This window comes from Zalophus californianus, chromosome 17, assembly GCF_009762305.2.
Source record: "Zalophus californianus isolate mZalCal1 chromosome 17, mZalCal1.pri.v2, whole genome shotgun sequence".
NCBI classification, from domain to species: domain Eukaryota; kingdom Metazoa; phylum Chordata; class Mammalia; order Carnivora; family Otariidae; genus Zalophus; species Zalophus californianus.
Window position 1 is genome coordinate 4,255,599 of NC_045611.1, and position 26,554 is coordinate 4,282,152.

Here is a 26,554-nt window from a genome sequence, read left to right on the forward strand (position 1 = left end):
CCAAGCTGAGAGAGGCATGGCCTGGGGGGTCCCAACTGTCCCCATCACGGCCCCTAGTTTCGCTCACAAAAATTTCTGCATAAGCCCTGCCCTAGGTACTCTCGGGGGGGATGGTGCGGGGGCATCCTCGGGGAGACTCAGAACGAAGGAAGAAGCCCTGCACAGAGATGAGGGGCTAGCTCCTGCCTGGGCCCGGATTTAATTATTCAAGCAAGATAATATGTAAAATTATATAGAATATTTAATCGGTTACTGTGATATCATAGAAATACCAAGAATCATAAAAGTAAAAAAAGCTGCTAAGAAGTACATCATGGTTCCAGGATGCTACGAAGTTGGTGCTGGTCTAGACGCTCTGGCAGGTGGTGGCGGGGAGCAGGTCCCCGCCAGGCGCAGGCAGGGCGGGGGTGGGGGGGGACACGGGGGCGTCACTGGCCCCGGTCCTGGTGTCACTGGCCCCGGTCCTGGTGCCTCTTGCCCTTGCCCTTCTTCTTCTTGTCCTCCAGCCGTGGCTTCAGGGCGCACACACAGGCGGACACGCCGGCGATGGCCTTGGGCAGGTCGGGGCCCTTGCTCCACTTGTCCTTGTCACGGTCATACACCTGCACCGTCTTGGAGAAGGCCGTGCTCTCCCAGCTGTAGCCGCCCAGGATGTAGATGCGGCCCTCCCACACGGCCACCCCCGACTCGCTGTTGGCGTGCAGCAGGGGCGCCACGCGGGTCCACTGGTTGCACTGTGGGCTGTAGGCCTCGACGCCCAGCACGTCGAAGCGCTCCATGGACTCGATGCTGTCATCGCTGCCGCCGATGCAGTAGATGCTGTCCCCCAGGCTACACATGCTGTGCCAGCCGCGCGCCGTGCTCATGGGCCGCCGCTCCTCCCACACGTCCGTCCGGTGGTCGTAGCACAGCAGGTTCTTGCGGTAGGGGCCGATCTGGTAGTCGTGGCCCCCCGAGATGTATACGAAATCTTTGTAGATGGTGCCCGCGTGGCCGTAGGTGAACCTGCGGGGAGACAGGGTGGGGATGGACAGAGGCGGAAAGGGGCTCAGGGCCGTGCCCGGGGCAGGACCTCCCGGTGCCGGACCTCCCGGTGCCGGGCCTGCGCTCTCTTCCTCTGAGTAAGGTGGGGGGGGGGGGCAACCCACTCTCTGGGAAGACGGGGGGCAGTGGGGACCTGAGGGGACCATGCAGGGAGCAGGCATGCCATGCACACTTTACAGACACGGGGCAAGGTCACGGGACAAGACGTGCCAGAGCCAGGCAGGGAAATGGACATGCGGCTCGGCATCACGCCGCCTGGGCTCTGCCCCGCGCTCCGTTTCCCCCACTCAGGAGTGGGGAGAATCATGAGGCTGACCCTTCCTGGAGGAGCTGAAAACAACGAGGCGGTGCGATGGAGGCACACAGAGGCGCCTAATCAAATTATACCGCAAACGGGAACCAAACAAAGTACAATTCAACTCTGTGACATTCTGGAAAAGATCAGAGGGACAGCGAAATATCCGAGGGGCTCACGGTAAGGGTGGGACGAATGGGTGGCGCACAAGAGAGCCTCAGGACCGTGAACCTCCTCTGTGCGACGCTGGGGACACGTGTCCCCGCACTTTTGTCCCGAGCCACAGAACGTACAACACAGACAGTGAGTCCTCACTCGGGGTGACCCCCCTTCAGGTACTGCAGCCACTCGGGCTGTAACACGTGCGACTGCTTGTGACTTCAAGATGTTACCAACAGGGAAAGATGCTCTGCGGGGAAGGTCTATGGAGCAATCTGGACCTTCTGCTCAGTTTTTAATTTTCTCTAAAAAGTGCAGTTGACATAAAAACAAGAAGAGAAAAGAACAGAACCCAACTGCAAACACAGGTGACAGGAGAAGGGGAGGTGACTCAGGGGAGTGGCTGCACGGGGCAGGCCGGGGGCAGCAGGAGGGGAGAGTCTGGGGGGCAGCCCGGGGCGACTCTTGGGTTGGGCTGCAGGTTCGTGGAGGTCCCGTTACACGCACACACCAATGACCACGGCGTCATGGGCTACGTTGACTCCAACCCCGTGCAGCTCAGGCCCGTTTAGAATGAAAAAACCAGGGTGGTTGTAGTGTTGAGGTACGTAAGTCACACCACCTGCCCCAGAGAAAGTGACGGCAGCAGATGCTCTTATGACTACCGTGAAGCCCCACTTCTCCGTCTGTGAAATGGGATGATAAAACAACAGTACCTAAACCTAGGGAGACCAGAGGTCTTGGTTTACCTACGACACCGTCGGTATCTACACTGTTAACCTCCCCAGTTCACTGCCATCCTAGTTTGGATGACAAATTATGTGGGCGCCTACCTCCACCCCACCAGGTCACTGTGGGGCTCAAGGGATTCGTCACTTAAAGCACCTGGCCCAAGAGATGGCACGTGCTAATCAGAAGCCACTATCCCGATTGTCTGAGGTGTTACTCCATCGCCTTTTTAGAACCTCTACGCGAAGGTGGTAGCAGCTAGAGACTGCAGAACCGCGATTCACAACCTGCGGCGTACGCCACATGTCCTTCTAGCTCCCGGGGAGCTGTGCAAGACAGCTGCCTGTGCCCCACGGCAAGACTGTTCACAAAGCGTGCCTGCAGGTTCAACTACAAGGAGCTGGTAAAATCGGCGGCAAGCACCTTCTGTTGGATCTGCGATGATGACCAGTGCTCCTAAGTGCAGACCTCGATGTGGAGCGACTGAGGAGGAGCGAGGGCACCGGGCGCTCCCCGGGCACTGGATGCTGCGTGTCGAGGGGTGGGGCTTCCAAGGACCATCTCACCCTGACAGCCCTATGGGGCAGGCGTTATCATGGCCGCTGGGTCCACCTTCCCTTCCCTTACAGATGGAGTAAGAGAGAGCGGGCTGAAGACTCTGGCTCGTGTCACAGATCTGTCACCTCTTGGAACAACCCAAGCCCACACTCAGGGACATTCCTAGGGAAAGCTCTTGATATCTCAACTTAATACCCTCTCCCTGAAACTCCAAACAGACTCGGAAACTGAGGGAGATCTGCCTGATCGGCAGAGCTGACACGTGCACCCGGATGGTCTGAAACCAGAGCCCTGACTGGTCACCACCACGCCCTCTGCCCCCCTGGTCTGCCCACCATTATTTATAAGCCAGGAGATTTTTTCCTGGATTTGAAGGTCAAGATATCTAGAAAATGAGGTGGACAAAATCATCACGTTTGCAGAGTCCACCACGGAGGCCCCCATCACCTTGGCAAGCCGGCCACGTAGGACCAGGAGTCGGTCTTGGGGCTGTAAGTCTCCACCGAGGAAAGAGCTCCATTCTCGTTCCGGCCACCGACAGCCACCAGCATGTCTTCAATGGAGGCCAGGTAGAAATCCACGCGGCGCTGGTTCATGGAGGCCACCTGTGGAGGCGGGACACCTGTACCTTCCCTTGCCCATACCTGGACCATGTCAACATCGAGCACAGAGTTCCCACATGGGTTCTATGGAACACACAGCCCAGGAAGGTCAAGCAGTGGCCAAGTGTGTTTGGGAGAAGGAAGTCGAACTTGAAGAAAAGGGGGCTCTTGAGAGGGACTTCTCAGAGCTCCCAGGACCCTAGAGGCACTGCAAGTCCCCAAGAAGGGGACGGAGAACACAGTTCCCCTAACTTGTTTGGTCATGTGGCTGACCTCGTGGGCTTGAGTTCCACAGAACATACAGTTCAGAAACTGGTTTCGTGGTGTCCTGGAATAAAAATTCATCTTTCCTTTTGCTCCTCCCCACATCAGATACTTTTAAAATTAATGCCAATTGCTGTCGTGTTAAGAGCAATCAACAGGAAACTAAAAAGCAGACCATTTTGTTTGTTTGTTTGTTTAAATAATTCAGGTAGAACACAGAAACGAACACAGTCCCGGAGGAGACCACACCTTCAGGCTACCGCCACTACAAAGCTTTTGAGGACGGGCTCCAAAGCTGGGAGCCACTTTCCAGTGGCAGGACATAGACTTTGGACGGGGATTTTTAGGTTTTTTTTTTTAAGAATAAAACAGAAAGGTCATTGGAGTCCCTTCTGTGTTTTGCGCCCAGGAAAAAACCCCATCAAGTTAAATAAGAACACTGAGGTGTGAGTATAAAGGCAGACTGATTTTCTAGGGTGGTGGCCTGGGGAGGTGTTCACGAGAGAAGGGTCCACCTTCCCTGTGCCAGGCGTTTGCCAACCGCCCTGAGCAACATACAGCCTCTGATTGTAGAATGACAACGCCCTCCCACCCCATTTCCAGAGGCAGAAGCTGAAATTCGGAGGGCAAGGACCAGTCTGAAATCCACCACAGCTATGACTTAGCCAAGTTGGGGTGTGAACTCAGGTCCGATATGCCAAGACCCACAGTTCCCAGAATTCACCACCCCTGCCAGCAGGCGTGAGCCTTGGTGACCTCCCTCCACGAGCTCCAAACACTTCCCAAAGAGGGAGCTGCAGGGAGACTCTGAGACAGGGGAAAGGGCTTTGAACTCTGGGTCAAATCTCGAGACCGGCACTATCCAGCATGGCAGCTCTAGCCTCCCGTGGCCCTTTCTGCTTGGACGTAAATCAGTTAAAATGAAATAAAATAGAGAATTCAGTGTTTCAGTCCCACTGGCCACATTTTGAGTGCTCCATCGCCACGTGTGGCCAGCGGCTCGGGTATCGGCCAGCACAGGTGTGGAGCGTTTCTACTGCCATAGAACATTCTACCAGCGAGCAAGCACCGCTCCAGACAATGACCGGGCCTGCACCCGGAGGCCAGTCGACCCTCACGCGCCCCTTGCAGGGTGCGGGCACCCGGGAGCGTGGGAATCACAGGGCTCGTCACTTTATCGTCACGCCTCGTTCAGAAGCGGGACGGTGGCCAAGGCCTGAGAGGAGGGGGCAGTCAAGGCTAGGTTAAGTGACCAAAAAGCCATCAAGAGTAAAGAAATAATCTGGCTTTAATCTCACCTTGATCCACTGTTTACAGCGGGGGTCATACCTATAAAGAAGATTGGACGCCGCATCCCCTCCATTGTCCCGGGAGAAGCTGCCGCCAGCGATGAAGATGAACCCCCCCAGCACGGCGACACAGTGGTGGCTCCGCCGGGCCGGCAGGGGCGTCTCCTTGACCCACTGCTCGCTCTTAGCGTCCAGGTAGCAGGTGTCATCGCTGAGCTCCAGACACCGCTCGGAGACCTCGCCGCCCACGAAGAGCAGGCGCTCCTCGTTGGTGCGGAGCGCCGTGCGCTTGGTCTGCATGACCGGCTGGGCTGCCAGGTTGTTGTGGTAGCGCACCGCCTCCTCGATGAAGCCCTCGCAGTTGGCCTCCCGCGGCAGCAGCGAGCACACGGCCGGCTTGACGCGGTGCAGCAGGTCGTTCTTGGGGATGAGCGGGAAGTGGATGTTCTCCAGCACCTGGTAGGCATGGGCCTCACGCTCGGGCTGCTGTGTGAGCCACTGCAGGGCAGCCTGCAGCAGGTCGTGCTCGCACTCCCGCTGCACCTCGCTGCTGCTCAGGTAGACGCACAGCTTCTGCATGGAGACGTTCTGCAGGAAGTCGGGCGTGAAGGACAGCGTGCCGAAGCGGCTCAGGATGAAGCCGTCGATGAAGGCGTCGAGCCGCTTGAGGCTGTAGATGGAGGCCAGCTCCTGTAGGTACAGGTAGTTGTCCTCACTCACCTCCTGCTCCAGGTACTCACAGCAGAAGTCCACTGCCGTCCAGATCTGCAGCAGGTGGGCTGTCTCCAGGATGTAGTCGATGTTGCCACCGTCCAGGGCCAGCTCCCCGCCGTACAGGAAGTCCACCACGGCCTTGAGCCCGACGTAGGAGGCGCCGACCAGCTCCACCTCCTTCTGGAAGGCCTCACGCATGCCAATGGTGAACATGGAGTTGAAGTAGTCGCTGCACACGGCCAGCAGGTTGCGGTGGGCCGGCACGCGCTGCTCGTCCGCCACCAGGACAACATCGCAGAAGAGCCCGCGCAGACGCTGCTCGTTCAGCCGCTGCAGCACCGTGCTCGAGTGGTCGGCCCAGCGGTACACCTGCGGCAGCAGAGACCACGGCTCAGGGGTCAGCTCCCGGGGGGAGCATGCCAAGCCCCTCCCCCCCACGCCCCTGCTCCCCGCTGCAGGGCCCTGGGGTCCATCTCGTGCCCCACGACCAGCACGTACAATACAATGAAAGAGAAGGGGGAACAGCAGATCAGAGAGCTTGCAGGAAGTAAGGGTGTGTGTGTGTGGGGGGGAACAGCAGATCAGAGAGCCTGCAGGAAGTGTGTGTGTGTGTGTGTGTGTGTGTGTGTGTGTGTGTGTGTCTCTCTCTCTCTCTCTCTCTCCCTCTCTCTCTATTGTAGCTTTCCTTCTTCCTTTTCAAATGCAAGTCCTGGCTCAGTCGGAAGAAAGAGCAGGAGACTCCTGATCTCAGGGTTGTGAGTTCAAGCCCCATGTTGGGTGTAGATTACTTAAAAATAAAATCTTAAAAAAAAAAAATGATGGGGCACCTGGGTGGCTCAGTCGTTAAGCGTCTGCCTTCGGCTCAGGTCATGATCCCAGGGTCCTGGGATCGAGCCCCGCATCGGGCTCCCTGCTCGGCAGGAAGCCTGCTTCTCCCTCTCCCACTCCCCCTGCTTGTGTTCCCTCTCTCGCTGTGTCTCTCTCCGTCAAATAAATAAAATCTTAAAAAAAAAAAAAGTGATACATCAAATGCAGTTCCTAAAAACTAACTTACCATTTTCCCTTCCTTCCTACTTTCTTTCTTTATATACACGATTCTTAAAATCTTACTTTCTCTCTCTCTCTCTTGTCCTTCCTCTCTTCTTTCTGCATAGAATTCCTGGAACTTTTCTTTCTTCTCTCCCTGCCCCCTTCCTTTCTTACTGTGGGCCATGAGCAAATAGGTCTAAAAACTGCTGTCCTTTAAGGAGGGCATGTAATGCAATGAACACTGGGTATTGTATAAGACTCTGAAACCAATAATACATGTTAATTAAAAAAAGGAGAAGAAAACGAAATCTGCTGTCCTATCAGAATGGTGAAGTTGCTCAAATGTAGCCTAGTCAACACTCGGACAGAATCTGCGTTTGAATTCCAGCTCTGCTACTCACAAGCTGTGTGATCTCAGGAAAGCCACAAGCCACCTCTCAGCCCCCTTTTCCTGGTCTCACGAGTGAGGATGAGGGCGTTTAGGATGAGGCATGGGGAGTACAGGAGACAGAATGTGGCAAAGAGATGCTTCCAGTAGAGCTGGAGCTCCCACCGAGGCCTCACCCTGAAGACTGCTCTATGTTTTAGAAAGTGCTCAGCATCCAGCCATGCTACAGAGAACCCTGTTTCTTTCTTTTTTTAAAAGATTTTTTATTTTATTTATTTGACAGAGAAAGACACGGCGAGAGAAGGAACACAAGCAGGGGGAGTGGGAGAGGGAGAAGCAGGCTTCCCGTGGAGCAGGGAGCCCAACGCGGGGCTCAATCCCAGAACCCCGGGATCACGACCCGAGCCGAAGGCAGATGCCTAACGACTGAGCCACCCAAGGCACCCCGAGACCACCGTTTCTACAGATGGGTCCAGGGATGTGGGCGGTCCCAGACACTGCAATGCTTCCAGACTAAGGTGCTCTGGGGCTCCTACTTTCAGAAACATGGCCTCACTAGTCGTCGCCGAGACTAAAAGCGAGAAATCACAAAACGTGCAGGAACGTGGTCTTTTCCCAGGGCAGGGCTTATATGTGTCCTGCACTGCGCCCTGGATATGCGCTCTCTCATTCAAGGGTCACGATGACCCTTCAAGGGAAGGTCTGTTACCATGCCCATTTCCCAGATGAGGAAAAGTGAGGTTTGGAGAGATGAAGAAACTTGCCCGAAGTCCCACAGTGACTCAGTGACAGGGCTGGGATTTGAAGCTAGGTCTGATTCCAGAGCCGAAACTTTTCATCACCATACAGCATCGGAATTAACAAAATAATGAAAAAATATGAACAATTAAAATGGATTAATTCAATCAATTGGGAGACACTGACTGAATGCTGTAGGCCTGCCATGTGCTTTGGAGGATGCAAAGATCTGTCAGACCAAGACAGCAGCCCTTCCATCTTTAGAAGACCGATCAGGCTCTGAGCATTCAGGATCTGCACGCTGCTTATTTACCTCGGAAACACCACAAAATTCAGCACAGGGAGACAGAGGCTGTCCAGACACATCTGCGAGGCCACTGGCCTATTTGAGGGTGTTTGAGGAAAGGGGCTAGCTGGGCTCTAAGGCTGCAAGGGGAAGCGGTGGGGCGAGGGGTGACAGGCTGAGGGCTCCCTGCATTCCTGCAGGTCACCTCTCAAGCCATGCCCTACTGCATGGGTCTCATCTCCTTCTTTGCTTCCTGCCTCCAACGCATTTGTGATTGTGATACTTTATTTCCCTCCGGTCCCTCCTGGTCCAGACACTTCCCACACCAATCACCCCATCTAGACTACAGGTGCAGGCCACGTTCTCACACTCCACTGAAGACACCAGACAGATATTGCCCAAAGCTTCCTTCCAAGTGTGCCGAGCTCCAGGCTCTGCGGCTGTCACATTACAGGATGGTTCCTCCAAGGTCCCGTACACGGTCTCTCGGTCTATTCTGGTTACTGGCAGAGAGAGCCAGGCTGGCCTGGTTTGGGCTTCTAATGAAGCAGAAATGGCCAGGGCTCCAACGCACCCTGGCCTGGGGCCCCTCTTGGGCGTGGACTAAAGGAAGGAAGTATAAAAGCACCAGGGCAGTGCAGGCTATCTCGTGACAGTGAAGGCTCAAAATCCTGAGAAGTGAGGGGCATTGAGTGGGCAGCCTGCCCAACCTGGCCCCCCGTTTGTCTCTAAGCTGGTGGGAATGTGGCACCACCACACTTAAATGGGTGTATACAGGACCCCCATCTGCAGTGCAAAAAGAGAAAGAGCCCTCCAGGGGGCGGGGGGACGGGGGAGGGACAGCCCCAGATGACAGCTGCCGAGGGGACCATCTGCTCCAGTGAGCCAGGGCAGGGAGAAGAGCAGCCACTCTTTCTAAAACTGGGTCTCCATGCTAAGTAGGCACGTTTCATTCTTCACCTGGGTCTCAACTACAACCCCGTTTCTGGTTATTTTCGTGTAGCTGCAGAGATGAACACTTTCAAAAAAAAAAAAAAATCCAGAGCAACGTGACTTCCCAATTTTAAAGGGACATGAGTAACAGTCTCGAAGCATTTCCTATAATTTGGAAGGCCCGACCCCTACATTCTTTGATGGTATTAACCCTATTCATTCCTTTATTTCCTTGCCTTCATCAGAGGCAAGGCAAGGTGGGTGAAGACACACAGCCACTCAGCAGCTAACCTAGCCAGAATGCAGCAGGTATGGGGTATTTCATATTAAAAAAAAAAATCATCATCAAAATGGATGAAGACATTTCAGAGCAGATAAATGAACAGTGGCCGTCACACAAGGGAAGACTCTAGCGCAGGGGGAAGGAACCACCACCCACTACACACAGCAACCAGGATGAACCTCGGAAGCGTACTAACCCGTAAAGGAGCCAGGCACACGGGTTTACCTACCCCCTGGTCCCATTTACAGTAAGTTCAGGGCAGATAAAATGCCAGTCCTGGAAGCTGGAGACTGGAAGGGGAGGGTCTGGTAACATTCTTTTGTAACCTGGGTGCTGGCTACAGAGATGTGTTTAATGTCTAGAAAACTGAAGATACACTTACCATTTGGGTTCTTTAATACAAAAAATTAGAAACATAAATACAATCTAACCAAGGGATAGGTTCAGACAGAAACAAACTCAGGATGTGGCTTTAAAGAACAAAGATTTCTAGCACTATCACACTGAGAAGGCTACACTGTCTCTGCAGAGGCAGCCAGGGTCCGAAACAAAGCCTCTTTGAGACAGCCGCGAGACCTCTCTGGGTTTTCACAGCAGATAAAGCCAGGCTTGGCAAGCGCCTTCTCGGGAACTCAGATGGAAACAGGAGCCCGTTTCTCTGGAGAACCAACCTCTCCTGAAAATTACACCCCATTTTCCTATCATGCACATCTGCAGAACCTCTGTCCCTCTGTTTTCCCTTCAAATCTACAGGCTGCTCACAACTCCCTTTATCTAAAGTGCTATTCCTTAATCTTTTTTTTCAATCTTCTTGTAAAATATTTTTTTCCTAACAGTCCCATGAAATTTTTTTTTTAAAGATTTTATTTATTTATTCATGAGAGACAGAGGGGGAGAGAGAGAGAGAGAGGGAAGCAGAGGGAGAAGCAGGCTCCGAAGGAGCAGGGAGCCCGATGCGGGACTCGATCCCAGGACTCCAGGATCATGACCTGAGCCGAAGGCAGTTGCTTAACCAACTGAGCCACCCAGGTGCCCTAAAAGAGCCACTTTTAAAGAAAAGAGGTGTTATTAATATTTACAGAGGAAGAGGTATAAATACAGGCTGCCTTGCAAATCGGTCCCCCAATCCTTATTCCTCCAGTAGCTTGGGGGACAGGGGCTGCTCCAAGTCCTCTGAAGAGTCTGCTAAAGGTATAGATTCCAAGGTCCTGCTCTCAGATTTTAATTTAGCCCCTCTGGGGTGGGGCGGGGCATATGCATTTCTAATCAGATACCTTCTCCTGGGGTAATCCTGATGTGACACAGTTTGGTAGCCTGGCCCTGGGGAACCCACCCTCACTTGCTCCTAGGGTCCCAGTAAGTCACGACTGGGGGAAGAGTCTGGGTCCTTAACAGCCAGGGATGCAACATCCCATGGCTTTTCTTTTGCCTCATCTACCTCTTCAGGTTGAGGCGAAGAACAAATGGGTCGAGGTCTTATCTCTAATGTCCCCCCCGCCCCCCACTCCTCTTGAGTTTAGGACGTTTTCCATCCCGTGCCCGTGCTACCTCTCTATTCATCATTAAGGAGATTACCCCCACCACCAAGAACAGAAAGTCAGTCTGTACATTAGGAATGAACTCATCAGAAAAACACCACCCTTCTGAGGCAACTTGCACAGGTGGCGAGCGACTACTCACAGACCTTTGAGGATTCGCTGATCTTGTACGGCCGTGACACTCGCGTCTGCCGGCTTCCCTCCATCATAAAAGAGACCGCAGCCCTAGAACGAGAACAGGACCTCTGAGCTGTGATACTAAACCCTAGGCCGTCTCTCTCTGTCAAATAAATAGACAAAATCTTTAAAAAAATATAAAAGTAAACCCTAGGCCGTTCATTAATCGCAGCTCTGCTGGCAGACATCGATGACAACCGGGGCGCAGTCATACGGAGGAAAGAGAGAGAGAGAAGACCGTATGTTATCAAGAACGCTAGTACTCGGAGATGAAAAAAATCAGGTTAGAATCAGAATCAGAGTCAGATGGGACACCTAACGTTCATTTATTCACTAAAACCTGACACCGTGTGTTTTAGGCCACCTCCTACAAATATCTGCCTTTTGATGCTTGATCCCGAGGAGGGCTTCTTCTTCTTTGGCTTTGGCTGGATCAAAATTATCATGACAATAGTTATCATTTCAAAGCCCAGACTGTGACCCAGGAACCAGGCTAAGGGATGTGCGCATGCGATCTCATTTGAGCCCAACTACTCAGCCGGGCTGTCACATCCCGTTTTACAGATATGGACACTGGCCTCCAGGTCATAAAGCTAGTAAACGGCTGGGACTCAAACCTGAGCCTGTCCAGCTTCAAAGTGGGCAGTCGTGGACCCTTCACCAGGAAGCTCTGCTGAATGTGGCCCAGTGTTTGAGAGTATCTTACTTTAAAAATATGATGAAGGCCGGGATGTGATGCAGTGATGATAAGACACATATGAAATATTGTCACATTCTAGACACGGGTGCTTTCCTTCAAGTGTGTTTCTAGGTCTTCACTGATTTAATCCCCAGAAAACCCCCAGAGGCCAGCACTATTATTCTCATTTTATGGAAGAGAAAGCTGATAGTGATATGGTCACTTGCCTAGCGTCACATGGTCAGGAAGGAGCGGCAGAGGTGGGAATGCAACCCAGGGAGGCTTCCTTGCTCTCAACCCCTAAGCTACCCTGCCTGGCCATTAAAAAAACAAAACAAAACAAAACAAAAAAAACAGCCTACAGGCAGAGTGCCCTGCCTAAATCATCCAGTATAAAACTGAACATTTATGTTTACCTCTCTAGACCTCATAATCACCTCTCTGGGATGGGCTGGTGTATCAGGCAATGTGAAAGTTTCTTCCAGCTTTGAAATGCCAACTACCTCACTAATAATAGCACAGAGCCAGGCTTTGGGGGGCTTGGGGGGAATGGGAAGCACAAAGGAAGGACAACCCTAGCTACATGGGCACAAGTCACATACTGGGTTTAAGGAGGAATTTTTTCCTCTGCTGAGTTGAGATGAGTCCATTTGTTACCTACTGAACAAACAACCCAGGCTAATAACAAACAATGTCACAAGAAGCAAGCATTGTGTCAAGATAATGGGGGTCACACCGAGGAAGGGGATCCAGTGTTCCCACGGGAGTAACTTGGGGCACAATCCATCCTGTCCAGCTCCCTCGGGAAAGGAAAGGACAACTAGATTTTTTGACAAACTAGCAACTTTGTGACAAAGGCCAGCTGTACCCACCCCTGTCCCTTCTGACTGCCTGGGGGCTGCTAGAGGGTTCAAGAGGGAAAGGTAGGAAACCAATATTCATGCAGGGCTTGCTGGCTGTTCTACCTTCACCCTCTGAGACAGGTGCCCGATCATCTCTGACGCCCAGGTTCAGGTAGTAGAGAGGCCTGACCAAGGTCACACCCCAGAAAGCAGCAGGTCCCTCTCTCTCTCCACCGCCCCCCCACCCCCACCCCCCCCCACCCCCCCCGCAGCCAGCCGGGGCTCCGGTCTGCTCTCAGCGCTGAAAGCTTTCGTTTCTAGGCCAAGATTTCTTGAGAGTTTCCCCTGGTGGAGGCTCCCTTTTGTCTCGGGGCGAGTGGTTTGGGGCCAATGTGTGTGGGAGCGTTAGGTGTCAGCCGCCCCCTGGGCTTCCTGGAGGCAGATGAAAGGGTCAAGGCCAACCACAGGGGCAGGGGCGATCCCCAGTTCCGCGTTAAAGGTCTTTTAGTAAACATGGGAACAGAGGCGACGTCCGGACGGAGGGTCCCCGGGGAGCCTGCTCTTCGAACTGCTTCCCGGTTTCTACCCTGAACCTGGCCGACCTCAGCGATCGGGAAATGGACTCGGACGCCCGCCACAACTCACCAGCCCCGGGTCTCGCGGCCGCTGCGGTCGCTCGCCCGCACCCGCACCCGCACCCGCACCCACACCTCCCCCCCCACCCCCGGCCGAACTGCCGGCACAACGGCCGCCGGACAGGCTCGAGCCGGCAGCGAGGAGGCGGAGGGAGGCGGAGTCGGATCGCGGCCGGGCCCGCGCCCGCGGCGGGACGCGGGGACACTCACCTGGGCCGCGCGTGCCGGGCCGCGCAGGCCGCACCTGTCTCACCTTCGGCTCTCCCTCCGCCGCGCCCCCCAGCACCCAGGGCCGCGGGGAGGAAAAGGGGGAGGCGCAGCCGGGGGTCACCGCTCGCTCGGATGGGCGCTCCCCCCCGCCCGGCCCCCCGACCCCCCGACCCCCCGACTCCCCGACGGCGCGCGCGGAGGCCCACCTGGAGGGCGCGCTACGGAAGCGGCGCGGGGACCCCCGGCGGTGGCGGGACCGGGCGGACGCGGCGGCGGGGCCGGGTAGCCGGAGCCCCGGGTCCGGCCGGCTGCGCAGCCATGGCTCCGCCAGGAAGTGCGAAGCCGAGGGCGGAGGCGGCGCGCGCGGCCAATGGCGGCGGCCGCGAGGAGGTGGGCTCAGGCGGCGCCGAGGCGGGGCCTGCGCCCGGGAGGTGGGGGGGGCCTGCGCCCGGGATGGGGGGGGGGCCCGCGCCCGGGACGGGGGGGCGGCGCGCAGGAGGGGGCGTGCGCGGCCGGAGGAGGGGGCGGCGCGAGGGGGAGGGGGCAGTGCGTGGGGTCCTGTCGGGGTGGGGGGGGCGGCGCGCGGGGTGAAGGGGGAGCGCGCGGGCCGAAGAAGGGGGTGGCGCGCGGGGCCGGGGGGGAGGGGGCGGTGTGTGGGGGCTGGGGGGAGGGGGTCAAAGCGCGGGGTCGCGGGGGGGCGCCCACCTCGGCCACAGAGCCCCGTCGCCCAACTCGTTCCCGCGTGCGCGGGGGCCCCAGCCTCGCACCTGGAAACGCCCGCTCTGGTCCGCCACCGTCCCTGGTGCAGCCCTTAGGTACCGACCCGAGTACTGCGAGGGGTCATCGCGGCAGCCTCCTGGCTCCCTCACTTCCTCCCAAGTCTTAACTCATAGGTACGCTGCGCTCACCCTAAGGTGAGGCCTCCGCTGGCCCCTCTAGGTAAGGACAGCCCCCCACGCCCCCCCCCCCACCCATCGCTCTGGCCATTTCCAGCTTTGCACTTCACGTAGCTCTTAGCCCGTCGAATATTACAAATCACTTTCTTATTCATTTGGCTATTGTCTCTCTTCCCCCCTAGAAACCTCCCAGGAAAGAGTTTACTGTTGGTTTTATTCCTGGCTGGGCCCCCAGGACTACTACACAGTAGGTGCTCAATAATCAGTAAATATTTGTGGAACGAATGAATTTAAGCATCACCCACCAATCTATGAATTGTCAAACTTATGTCATGCTACAGCATGGATGAACCTGGAAAGCATTAGGCTCGGTGAAGGAAGTCAGACACAAGAAAGACACAGATTGTATGATTTTAGTTATATGAAGTGTCCAGAAAAGGCAAGTCCATGGAGACAAAGTAGGCTGGTGGTTGCCTAGGTCTGGGGAATTGGGATACATGGAGGTGACTGTTTAAGTATAAGGGATTTCTTCTTGGGTGATACAAATGTTCTAGAATTAGATGATAATGATGGTTGCACAACTTGAATATACCAAATCCCACTGAATTGTACAGTTTTAAAAGGGCAAACTTACGGTACAAGAATTGTATCTCAATAAAGCTGTTACAAAAACAAAATCAAACAAAGAAACAAAAAACACCCGTCTCTCCTTGTTTCTCTACTCCCTGCCTTCTCCGGAAAGGATTCAGAGCATCCTTCAGGGCTGCATAAAGCAAGGCTAGATGCAGCCCCTGAAGGTGGGCCGGGACAGAAAAGAAAAATAGGGATGGGGAGTCAGCATGACCAGGCAAATACTCAAGGCTTGTCTTTGTTTTTTTCTGTGCTAGACACAACACTCCACTCAGGCTCCTTCCATCAGATAATTCCCAGCCAGGAACCATGTGGTCCCTGAGCAGCCTGGGTCCAGGCCCTGTCCCACCCTCACCATGCACCTCTCCCCAGAGGCTGCCTGCCCTGGGGTGTGAGGGAAGGGGGGTGGGTGGCAAAGTGCAAAATAAAGGTGCAGCTGTGACAGCTTGGCTGCAGGGCTCATGCCCACAGGAGGGGCAGACTGGCCTGGGTAAGCTCTCTCACTTTCTCCAGAGTGCACGTCCCATCCTGAGCCTGTTTCCTCACCTGTAAATGGGGTCAACTGAGCGCAGAGCCAGCCTGCCCTTCCCTCCCTAGTTCAGCCCACCGCACATTCACACCCTGCTTCTTCCTGAAAAGCATTACATTTATGGGACTTGAAAAGAAATTACTGGAGCACCTGGGTGGCTCAGTCGTTAAGCGTCTGCCTTCGGCTCAGGTCATGATCCCAAGGTCCTAGGATCAAGCCCCGCGTTGGGCTCCCTGCTGGGCGGGAAGCCTGCTTCTCCCTCTTGCACCCCCCCCCCCCGCTTGTGTTCCCTCTCTCGCTGTGTCTCTCTCTGTCAAATAAATAAATAAAATCTTAAAAAAAATTACTTTTGATAATTGGGATTTGTATTAAACATCACTAATTTGTTGAGAAACAAAAGTATAGAAAGTATCTTTTTAATTTAAAGGGAATTAGGGTAAAACTAACCCTGGAGTCACCTAGAGGATCCTTTGAACGCTATTCTCACTGTTTCTTCACCTCTCCTCCCTTTTCTGTGGGGACAAGCACACGGTCACCCTTCAAGACTTTCCTCAGGCATCATCTTTACTCTAAGCCTTACTTGCTCATCTTTGGCCCTCCCTTGACCCATCTCCACCGTAAAACAGCTAATCCCACATCTCATTCTATGTCTGTATCTTGACGCATGAATCTATGCTATTACTTGAGCACATTCATTCATTCACTTATTCATTCATTCAACAGACTATTAGGGAACTTCTACTATGTGCCAGGCACTGTGGTACGTGCCAGGGATAGAAAGACATTTTCAGGAATTTTAGGGAGGGAGGCAAACAAGTAAATGAGCAATTACTATATCATGGTCAGTCTCATGTTAGGGTTATATTCGGGGGCTATGGGTGGGAAGTATTCTTTTTTATAACTGTAGTTAAATATTCCTTTTCTCTCTATATACATATTGTATACATAGTAGAGAGACGGAGAGATAGAATACAGGTAGTTAGATGCATGTATTTATCTCTACATGTATATGGATATATCTCTATCTGAGAGATTTAGCTACAGCTATTCAATGTGAGAGTCTATCATTTGGCATTGGCATCTGTCCACCAGCTGTTGGCTCCTTTATGAATGAGAAGGTACGCAACATGATGGGAGGTCTGGAATAAGGGCCTGGGACGAGCTCCAGAATCCACTCGTGATCTTGGCCTGAAAAGCATGCAAATGTGGCTAACTTGAATTCATCCTGTTTTCCCCAACACTTAGCGCACCACCTTTTCACGGTTTTTTCTTTAATATTTTGTCTCAAGTTACAAAAGAAGTGCACGCTTAACTTGGGAAAGATGGAAAAGTCCAAAAGGAAAAATAAACCACTCACTTCTGCACCATCCAAAAATAATCATTGTTAATATTGTTGTGTCTCCAGATTTTTCTTTTATATAATTTCTTTACGACAATAACCACACTAGCTACAGCTTTACTATGTGCTAGGCATTGCTCTAAGCTCCCTGCACTTATTTACTCGTCTCCTTGCCTCTTTGAGGGAGGTAGTATTACTTTCCCTGTTTACAGGTGGGGACATTGAGGCCCAGAGAAGTTAAATCGCTTGCCCAAGGTCACAGAGCTTGTAGGGAGCAGAGCTGGGTTTTGAACCCAGGCAAGCGGGCTCCACAGTCCACAGGTCGAAACTAACCTTGCCATCTGCACCATCATGCCTCTGTGCCATGGGAAAAGTGAGGTGCACTCTGTGCATGGAAGCTGGAAACACAGACACCCACGAACGGGAAAAAAATCGCCCACCCAAGGAGAATAGCTCTCAGTACTTACGTGTAAATCAGCCCAGTACGTTCCGCATGCATAAATTCCCCCACGCAGCTATGCAAATCAAGTCATGTGGTACAGGCCCTTTGCTGACTGCCTTTTTTCCTCTTTTGCAAATACCATGAGTTTTTCTCATGCCAGTAAGTTCTGCGATATGCTTCCGACAGTGGCATCCAAGTCCTCCATCTTCATTGTGCACTTGACCCTCCCTCCCTATGGGGCATCTGGCTGCTTGCACTATTAGGATTAACGCCAGGTGAACATTCTTATACACACACTTTGTGCACGTCCCTAATGATAAAGCGGAGTTGCTGGGCCAGGGGAGTACGTGTTCGTAAGGCTCTAATCAACCTCCCAAAGGCTGTCCTAGTGGGTACCCCCTGACAGCGGCTCAACACCCTGACGCTTCTGAGATTTGGGCACCAGATGGAACCACGGCCAGCTACAGCATTTGCAGGGTCCAGGGCAAAATGAAAATGCGGGGCCCCTTGTTCAGAAAGCAGGAAAAAGCTATTTCCTTTCTTTGCAGTCTCTGATCTGTCCTGGTGCTTTTTACTGGCTGTTTTGTGCCGTGTGCCCTGGGGGGGGGGCACTTGTGGGGCACATGCAGACCCTCACAGCACCTGGGGCCATGTAATTTGGTGGGCAGGGCCCAGAAGCTCTAAGCCTTCCTGCACCTGTGCTCAAGCCCCCACTGAGCGACAGCGATGTAAACCTGTGACCCAAGCCCGCCAGCACACGCTCCATTGTCCCACCCGGCCTCGCTTACACAATCCAAACCCCAAAAATAGAATTATTAAGAATTTCAAGACAACCATCTCAGAGCGTTAAACCCCAAGTGCGGGGCCTGAGTGTGGAGCTCTTTGAGACTGCCGGCCAGATGGGGCAGGTAGGACTGTCACCAAAGAGGGACACGCGAGGCTCGTGTTATTTCTATTCTCAATACTTCAGTTCAAAGACGTGTCACAGCAGAGTGCCCCTGGTAAAGAACATGTCATCTGGATCCACAGAAGGGCGAAAAAAGGGCAGGCGAGGGGCGTAGGCAAGGGAGGCCCAGGTGAAGGGCAGGTCACACACAGGCCCTGTGCCACACTCCCTCGGGGGCCCACGTCATCCTTGCGGCGGCCTTCAGGGTCTGTGCTACTGTTCTCCCCACTTTACAGATGAGGACGCAGAGGCTCTGCAGGACTGCGTAGCACATCGATCGAGTACCACGCAGACGGTAAGTTCAGGAACCAGGACAAGACCCCGTGCCATCGTGGGCCAGTGCCCAGACTTAACTAGTGCGTTAGAAGATTCTCTGGAAGGGCTGCAAGCTGCTTCCCTTTCTGGCTCCTGAGTTGGTGCTGACCTTCTGGTGCCCACGAGGTCACAGCCCGTGGGAAGGGGAGGCAGGGAAGGGTGTCAGTGAGCTGCCAGCCAGGCTCCCCGAGAGCAGCTGGGCTTGGCAGGGGCAGACCACGAGGACTGCTCCGAGCACCCAGCCCTGCCCCCCGGCAGGGAGTTTGCAGGCTCCCCAGCCTCCTAGGGGAGGCGGGAGGGCGGAGGAGGTGGGCTTGTTCTCTAAACACTCTGTTCTTCTCACCAAGGGTTTGTCCTTGGCCCAGCTTCCCTCCCAAAGGCTGAGTAATCTAGAAAAATCGCAGCCCGGCATAAAGGAGCAGGCCCAGGGGCCAACCAGGATCACAAAGTCAAGTAGAATTCTTGGCCTGCTCACTCTTGTAAGTTTGTAACTGTTTAGACCCGAGGACAAGAAGCAACAGATGCCTCTGGAGGATCAGGCCCGCATGGTTAGAGCCGCAGCAGGAGACAGGCCCCAGTCTGTGGGTCCTCGGACCCTCATCCCAGATTAAAGAAAAAACGCCTCCCTGCAATTGGCACTTGCGCCTTCCTCCTTCCCTCTCATCCCCATCGCTTTTCTCCCCAACTCTGCCTGGGTCTGAGCCCTGGCCTGGCTTCTGACCCCCAGCTGCGAACTGGACCAGCTACTTAGCTTCAGTGTGCCTGAAGCTAATTTCAATTAGCTAGGTTTACATAAAGTTAAAAATTCAGTTTCTTAGTTGCTTGAGCCACAGTTCAAGTCCATCTCCAAATGGGGTGGCACTTGTTAAATGACGTCATGCATGACCACCACTTCCCGTGGTGCCTGCCACATACAACTGCATGCATATGAGCTTTTGCTGAGGATGCCTGACCCTCTGCGGGCCAGAGAGCAGTTCTCGGCTGAAGCCCCTGCTTCTCGTCAAAATAGAAATTGTCGGGAAGCGGACACTTCCTAGTAGTCACGGACACCTTAGCGTTCATCAACTTACGGCACCTTCTCAAGATCATGCTGTGACTAGAGGGGAAGAAAGATGCCAACCCCCGGACAGAGGTAGCGACAAGATGGAGGGGGAAGCAGGTGTCCCAGAGAAGATGTCCAGGAAGCTCCCCGCAGGTCACGGTTTCACCTGGAGCCGGACTCTGTCTTGGGTCTGGTCGCTTACCACGGAGGCCCCTAACTCAGCTGGCCTTGCCCACAGCCTGACTCCTCCGTGGCATGCCAGACGGACCATGTGCTTCTCTTCCTGCCGGTGGTTAACATGAAATGCCTGGCACTTCAGGTTTGTGAACCTGGTTTGGGTCCAAGGCCAGCAGGTAACCCTGACGGTGCCATATCCTACTCTGGAATCTTCAGATTTCTCATGTGCAAAATTAGACAACATGGAAAAAAGCCTGCCCAGAATTGTTGCGGCCGGAAGAGCACAAATGCAGTTGCTCGTAGGTCCACTCGTTGGTTACACCCCTGCCCTCCCTGGTGGAATGATCACGGAAAACGTCCCAGTGTATTCCTGCACTTCTGCGGAGAACCTGGACCACATTCTGAATCCGGCATCGGGGATCAGTGTAGGGGAGGCAAGCAAGCCCTCAGGCTCTAGAACGGTGTTGGGCTAAAACGGTCACCAACAGCCCCACGTGGGCATTTCAATTTCAATTAGCTAGGTTTACATAAAGTTAAAAATTCAGTTTCTTAGTTGCTTGAGCCACAGTTCAAGTCCGTCACAGGCACAGGCCCTAGTGGCTGTTGTCATGGGCAGAAGAGGTTACAGGACATTTCCAGCATCTCAGAAAGTTCTACAAGAGATCCGCATCTCTTGTAGCTGCAAGACTTACTAGCTTCCTAGCACTTACTAGCTGCATGACTTGAAGCAAGTTACTGCTCTGGGGCTCTGTCTCCTTACCTGCAAAATGAGAGTGAATCCACTCCACAGCAAATGCTTAATTGAGTGCCTGCCAGGTATTCTGTGAGGGGCTGGGGACACAGCACTAAACAATACAGATAAATAAAATCATGGCCCTCATGGAACTGACCTTTTTTTTTTTTTTTTTGAGAAAGAGAGAGTGGGGGAGGAGTGGAGGCAGAGAGAATCTCAAGCAGGCTCCACGCCCAGCAGCAGAGCCTGATGCAGATGCAGGGCTCAATCTCATGACCCCAAGATCATGACCAAGAAACCAAGAGTTGGATGCACAACAGACTGAACCTCCCAGGTGCCCCATGGAACTGATCTTCTAAAGGGGGGCAAAACCAGCATTTATCTCCTGGAGTTGGTTTGAGAATCAAATGAAATAGAGCAGGAGGGCGCCTGGGTGGCTCAGTTGGTTAAGCGACTGCCTTCGGCTCAGGTCATGATCCTGGAGTCCCGGGATCGAGTCCCGCATCGGGCTCCCTGCTCGGCAGGGAGCCTGCTTCTCCCTCTCATCCTCTTCCCTCTTGTGCTCTCTATCTCTTTCTCTCTCTCTCAAATAAATAAATAAAATCTTAAAAAAAAAAGAAATAGAGCAGGAAAAGCACTTTACATGATTACTGGAACATTCTAAGTGCTTAATAGATGGTAGCTACTATTACTGCTAGTAATCTGCTCAGCTCCCTTCTCCCACGGCCCTGCTAACTGGGATGGGTAAACACATAGCCTTCAGGCCTCCCCTTCTTATCCTATACCCAGTGCAGACATTGCTAATCGATCACAGCACACTTTCCACTGAACCCAGAAGTGCCTATGGGATTCTAGGAATAGAGCATCAGGCAGCACTCTCAGACACATTCTCTCAGAACTCACATCACCCTGTTCAAAATCACCTCTGCATTCTTCTACAAGCTGCCTGCCCCCCCCCCCCAGCCCTGATGCAGGGACCCCTTAGGTCCTGTGGAAGCTCAGACTCCAGGCCCAGGCCTGCCCCCACTTAGGAGAAAGAGCAAGTGTCTGGTCATTACCTTGTCAGCCAAGCAGCTGGTCCTGCTCTGACCTCCTGCCAGCAACGGGCTTCTTCCTTTACTGCCTCCTGGAGTGGGGTCTGGCCTTATTTGCACAGGGCTCCTGGGGTCTTGAATCCCATTCTTCTTTTTTGTTTGAGAAAAGTGGATTGTTTCTAAGCCGGGCAAATCAGTTCTGGCCAAAAAGGTCTTGAGTGAAGCCCAGCCCGCATCTGAAGTGGGAGAGATAGACACGTGAACGTGCAATTGCAATATGGATAAGATAAGGGGAGGGTGGAGGTGGCCCTGTGTTGCGGGGACCCAGGGGAGTGAGGAACGCTGGGTCCCTGGGAGTCCGCCTCACTGGGTGGGGGGCAGGGAGGACGCACATTCTGGACTTCAGCCCCCAGCTAGACCCTCTGAGCTGTCTGTCCTGGTCCCTTTGCCCTCTACTGCACAGACTGACCCGGATGGCCCTGCCTGACGTAGCAGGGCTGTCCTCTCTCTGGATCCTAGGTCGGTTTGGTTTTGCTGGTCCATTCAATCCTTCGTTCAGCACAGCATGTAGTAATGATACCTGGTATAAGCCTCAGAGTTCAACTCATGTGTCTACCGTTTACCAGCTGTGTGACCTTGGGTGAATTACCAAGACTCTCTGTGCCTTGCTTTTCTCGTCTGTGAAATGGGGTTTACAACAGAGCCTACCAGTGAGGGTCTGGGTCTCAGGGAGGGTTTAGCGAGTTATTGCATGTAGAGGGCTTAGCACGGTGCCTGGGTAGTAAGTGTGGTAGTAAGTATGCAATACCAGCTCACTGCTGTTGTCAGCCACACGTACATCTCAGGGTCTCCGGAGAGTTTTCTTTTTTGTTGGCATGGTACATTTCATGAACTAAAAAAAATTTTTTTTCAAATACTAAACTTTCCTGGCACCCCTGAGATAAAGCTTACCTGCTCGTGACACATAGCGATTGGGGACTGACATCTGAGCTATTTGCAAGGATAAGTGGGGGGTCAGTAGGCAGGTGAAGGAGGAAGGGTATCCCACGCAGAGGAAATAGCTGGTACAAAGGCTGGGGGGATGAGGCAGCAGGTGAGTCCAGCAAAAACCCGACCTGGCTGGAACAATGGGCACCCGACCTGCAGGGAACAGCAGGAAACAGGGTGTCCGCGAAAACAGAAACCCGTCAGCACTGAGCGGGGTGTCTGGCACTGGGTGATTGAGGCAGCTTTATTTGAAATTCTACAAGTGCACCATGAACTTCGAGAAGGAAAATCTCAGGTATCTTTTTTTTTTTTTTTGTCACACTCAGTATATATTCGTTGTCTGTGTCAAGTTTTAGCAGGTTTGAGGCTCCTTTTCATCCAAGCTACAATTCACAAGTAGAAGACGCTGCCCAGCTACCCGCCCCCCTCCCCCCATCCTGCCGGTTGTGAATATCTGGGGCTCTTACCCAGGAATGCCTGGAGGCTTTCGGCCTCCTCCCCTTGAGGGCAGCCTGCAGCCAGTGTCAATGGCTGACCAGTATCAGAGTATAAAGATATGGTCCTCTTGCCTCAAGGTGGAGGGGACGATTTTGTGGTTCTAGTCAAGCTCTTGAATCCCAGAGCTCTTTCTGGGATTAAGCTGAGAGCACCCTTCGCTGGACTTTCTCCTGCCCTGTCTTGCTTCCTCTGTTCCTTACAGGTTTCTCCTAAGAGGTCTCCCTTCATAAACCACTATAGAGAGTCCAGGTCTCAAGATCTGCTTGTTAGACACCTGACCTAAGGTGCTACAAATGAACAAGTCTGTTGACACCTGTTGTTTTGTCCTTCTTGTAAAGTGATAGCCCTGCCCTTACCAATCCTTTCCACCTTAGTCTGGCTTTCCCCAGACGCAGACCTTGAGGCTAGGATTCAAGTTCAAGTAGTGAATCTGGAAAGTGCAGAACACTAATCAGGAGGAGGAAGCAAGACAGCAAAGGGAAGCCAGCCGCTTCCGAGTGTGGCAGGAGCTTTACACACAGGGAACTCTCGGAAATACTGGAGACCACACCCTTTAGAGCTTTCCTACCCAAGGGGTGGGGCAGACAGGGTACTTACGCAACATTCCTGGCGTGTATTGGCTGACAGCTGCTCACGGGGCTCATCAGCCCGCACTTCCAGCCTGCTGGGCGGACACAACATCTCCCGTCGATCTAAGGCAAAGCCCTCAGACCCAGGGCTGCAGATACCACCAGCCGGGGGAAGTGAGGCCGGAGCAATATGGATGGACCACCTTCCTTTAGGAAACTATTCCTGCCCAAAGTCCTTTCCAGAAGCTTCTATTGAAGTTGCCAGTCTGAGAACCCCGCCCCCGCCCCCAAGCGTGGGCATAGAACCCATATTCAGCCAATCAGAGCCACCGATTCCTTGGCTTCAGTGATTGGCTGAAAGGGTGGGCATGTCCTCAAAACAGGGCCAATCAGAATCGTTCCCTGGCATTTTTATACAGTTGCCAGGAGCGAGAAGTCGTCTCTTTTCTTTGTTGCTAACTGGGGAGGATGTAAGCTCGAAGTTCTCTGCCGGAGGTGGTTACACTGTGCCAGTACATTCCCCATCTTTTTTTCTCCCCAAACTATTGGCTTAAGTCAGTGTGATTTCTGGTTCTGTCACTTGCAACAACTGAGTCCTAACTAATACGGAGTCCATGCTGATTTTAATCCCTCAGACTCACGAGGGCCAGCATTTTTGGGGATATTTTTTGATGGGGAATCTTGGATTATGAGTCTGTGTACTCAAGGCTGGGCCGTTACCATGTGGTTGGTTCCCGGAAGGCTGAGCTCAACTGGAAAGCTTCGTATTTTTCTCTTCCAAGTTATGTAATACATGTGATTCCAGGAAGTAGGAATGCAGGATGGGGGTGTGGAACAGGGAATCAGAGGGATATACCCTCAAGTTGGCCAATGCAGGGCTGACTGTGTGGTTGAGCCCATGGAGCCTCTGGGGAGCCCATATAATGAATCTCAGAACTGTCCACCCAGGAGACAAAAGGGGGACACATTTGTGTATGGGTTCCTGCACCCCACTGGTCAAGCGTAGCCCAGGGGTGTTAACCCCATCGCCAGCTACTGGGTGGTGCCTGTGTGAGTCTCCCAACGGCTCTGCAGTGTTGCACGCCATGTTGTCTGAGAAGTCTGGGGGCCAAAAGCAAGATGTAGGTGGCCTTGGCTGGGTGTCCTCATCATTTTGCTTTGACAAAGCCGGTGAGGTTTTTGGGGCTCAGAACTGCCAGGGGCATGAGTGAGAGGTAGGGGAGAGGATGTGAAGGGTGTGTACCTCCTCAAGTGACCATTTCTCATCTAGCAGATTGAGGGCCACAGTCACCCCTTACTGGGATTTTCTTGAATGGGGATGAGAGCTTTGGAGTCACGTCTATCTGCCACACCTCTCATCTGCCTTCTTGACCTTCAATCTGGGGCAAAGTCTTTTTTCTGGTCACCTCCTGGGCATCCAGAGATTTGGCTGGCCTGGTCTGTGTGTCGATTCCCTGTCCCCTGCACACTCCCTCTGACCCCGGTGGTGGGCTGGCACCCATACTGCCCTGGCTGCCACGTCCTCCTTTTGCCCCTGCCACTTCCTCTTGCATTCATTTCAGAGATTTCTCAACATTGTTAGGGCAAAAAGAATTCTGACCCCATCAACTATGCCACCTGTTGGTAAGCAGGGTGGGCTGGTTATTCCCTGTTTGCTCACCCCCCAGCTGCATTCCCCAGACGTTCCAGATCCCAGAAGTTTGACATTGGTGGACATCACCTGGGCTCTCTCCGCTAGGACTTCTTGTGGGCTTCAGCCAATGGGAGGCAGGAGGGGACACGTTGCGACATTTCTTCCCCTGCATGCTCCATGCTCTGGGCTGAGGGTCCATCCGTGCCTGCTCCTTTCCATGACCACAGCTCCTGCCAGGCCATCCTATCAAAAAGAAATCATTCTGACACTCGTTAAAGATGCAACGTAGGCTTGTTTTAAGACTATGGCAACAGGAGGGGCACCTGGGTGGCTCAGTCAGTTTTACGTCCAACTCTTGATTTTGGTCATGAGATTGAGCCCTGCATCGGACTTCATGCTGGGCGTGAGAGTCTGCTTAGGATTCTCTCTCTCCCTGTTCCTCCGCCCTTCCCCTGTTGCTCTCTCGCTCTCTAAAAATACATACATACATACATACATACATACATACATATTTTCAAAGACCACAATTTTACCCAATGTGTAAAAAAAAGCGATGGCAATAGGAGAGAGACTCTTAGCTCACCTCCAAATATAGTAGAGACAGCTGGGGGTTTACTACTAGATGGGTGTGGTGGGTGAAAACCTGCTCAGAAGAGCCATCAGGGTGGGAGGTTCTTGTTGAAGAAGTCAAGGTGGGGGATGGGGAATTTGATCAGATACCAAGGGTCCGGGGATTCTCCCCAAACTGACTTAGCAGGATTCTTTGCTAAAACTCGGTCTGGCAGGCCAAAGACAGGATGGGAGCTGAGGTCAAGGAAGAGCCTGACTATTGTCTGGTCAGGAAGGAGGCTTCGCAATGCCCACTCCTTGGCTCTAGCCCCCCAGGCCTCGGGGAATGCTCCTTCCTGCCCCCCGTGGTCTCCAGGCTCAGGGGGGGTGAGAGCTCCATTCTTGCTAGCTCCGGGTGCCTCAGTAGCCCTTGCTAGTTCTAACTTGGTTCCCCCTTAATGAAATTCTCTTCAGAATTCCATCTGATGTGCCTTCTGTTTGCTGTCAGCACTCTGGTTCCCTACCCTGGGAAAATTTGTCTTTCTGTCCATTTGTCACTTTCCAAAGTGGCTTTAGAGTTGTCCACTTTCTGCCTCATACTGTCAACGTGGAGGATCTGAACTTGCAGTCGAATGGGAAGACAAATCTGAACCCACAGCATTACAGAGCAGGAACCACATGGGATCTGGGTTTGAAGCCTGGCCCTTTTTACTGGCCACACAAGGAACAAAGGCCAACTGGCTGAGTCCCAGTCTCCCCATCAATAACAAGGGCACCGTAGTACAGACCCTGCCAATCCGTCTGCATTAAGCATTGTGTCTAGTATTATCAGATCACAAAGGA

The 26,554-nt window shown here is 53.2% G+C and overlaps 1 protein-coding gene across 5 annotated transcripts; it reads right to left on the reverse strand.

Annotated features, from left to right (window-relative positions):
• Positions 1 to 223: 223 nt before the first annotated feature.
• KLHL36 (kelch like family member 36) lies at positions 224 to 21,610 on the reverse strand. Of its 5 annotated transcripts, none has more exons than XM_027618668.1 (5): positions 21,500 to 21,610; positions 10,996 to 11,074; positions 4,950 to 6,023; positions 3,233 to 3,390; positions 224 to 1,005 (listed from the first exon to the last, which is right to left on the reverse strand). In XM_027618668.1, the coding sequence occupies exons 2-5, from the start codon at positions 11,056 to 11,058 to the stop codon at positions 450 to 452; spliced, it is 1,851 nt and encodes a 616-aa protein (XP_027474469.1). In that variant the 5' UTR covers positions 11,059 to 11,074; positions 21,500 to 21,610; the 3' UTR covers positions 224 to 449. The 5 variants fall into 5 exon arrangements, with proteins under 5 accessions (XP_027474469.1, XP_027474467.1, XP_027474468.1 ...); XM_027618666.1 differs by lacking the exon at positions 21,500 to 21,610 and adding an exon at positions 13,599 to 13,754; XM_027618667.1 differs by lacking the exon at positions 21,500 to 21,610 and adding an exon at positions 13,393 to 13,440.
• Between the last annotated feature and the right edge of the window lie 4,944 nt (positions 21,611 to 26,554).

Bases quoted from the DNA above. Each gene is read 5' to 3' on its own strand.
- KLHL36 (XM_027618668.1), bottom strand. From the start codon at position 11,058: ATGATGGAGGGAAGCCGGCAGACGCGAGTGTCACGGCCGTACAAGATC. The intron at 6,024-10,995 runs GTCTGTGAGTAG...CTGCTGCCGCAG, and splicing joins AGATCAGCGAATCCTCAAAG to GTGTACCGCTGGGCCGACCA. The intron at 3,391-4,949 runs GTGAGATTAAAG...CCGCCTCCACAG, and splicing joins GCTGTAAACAGTGGATCAAG to GTGGCCTCCATGAACCAGCG.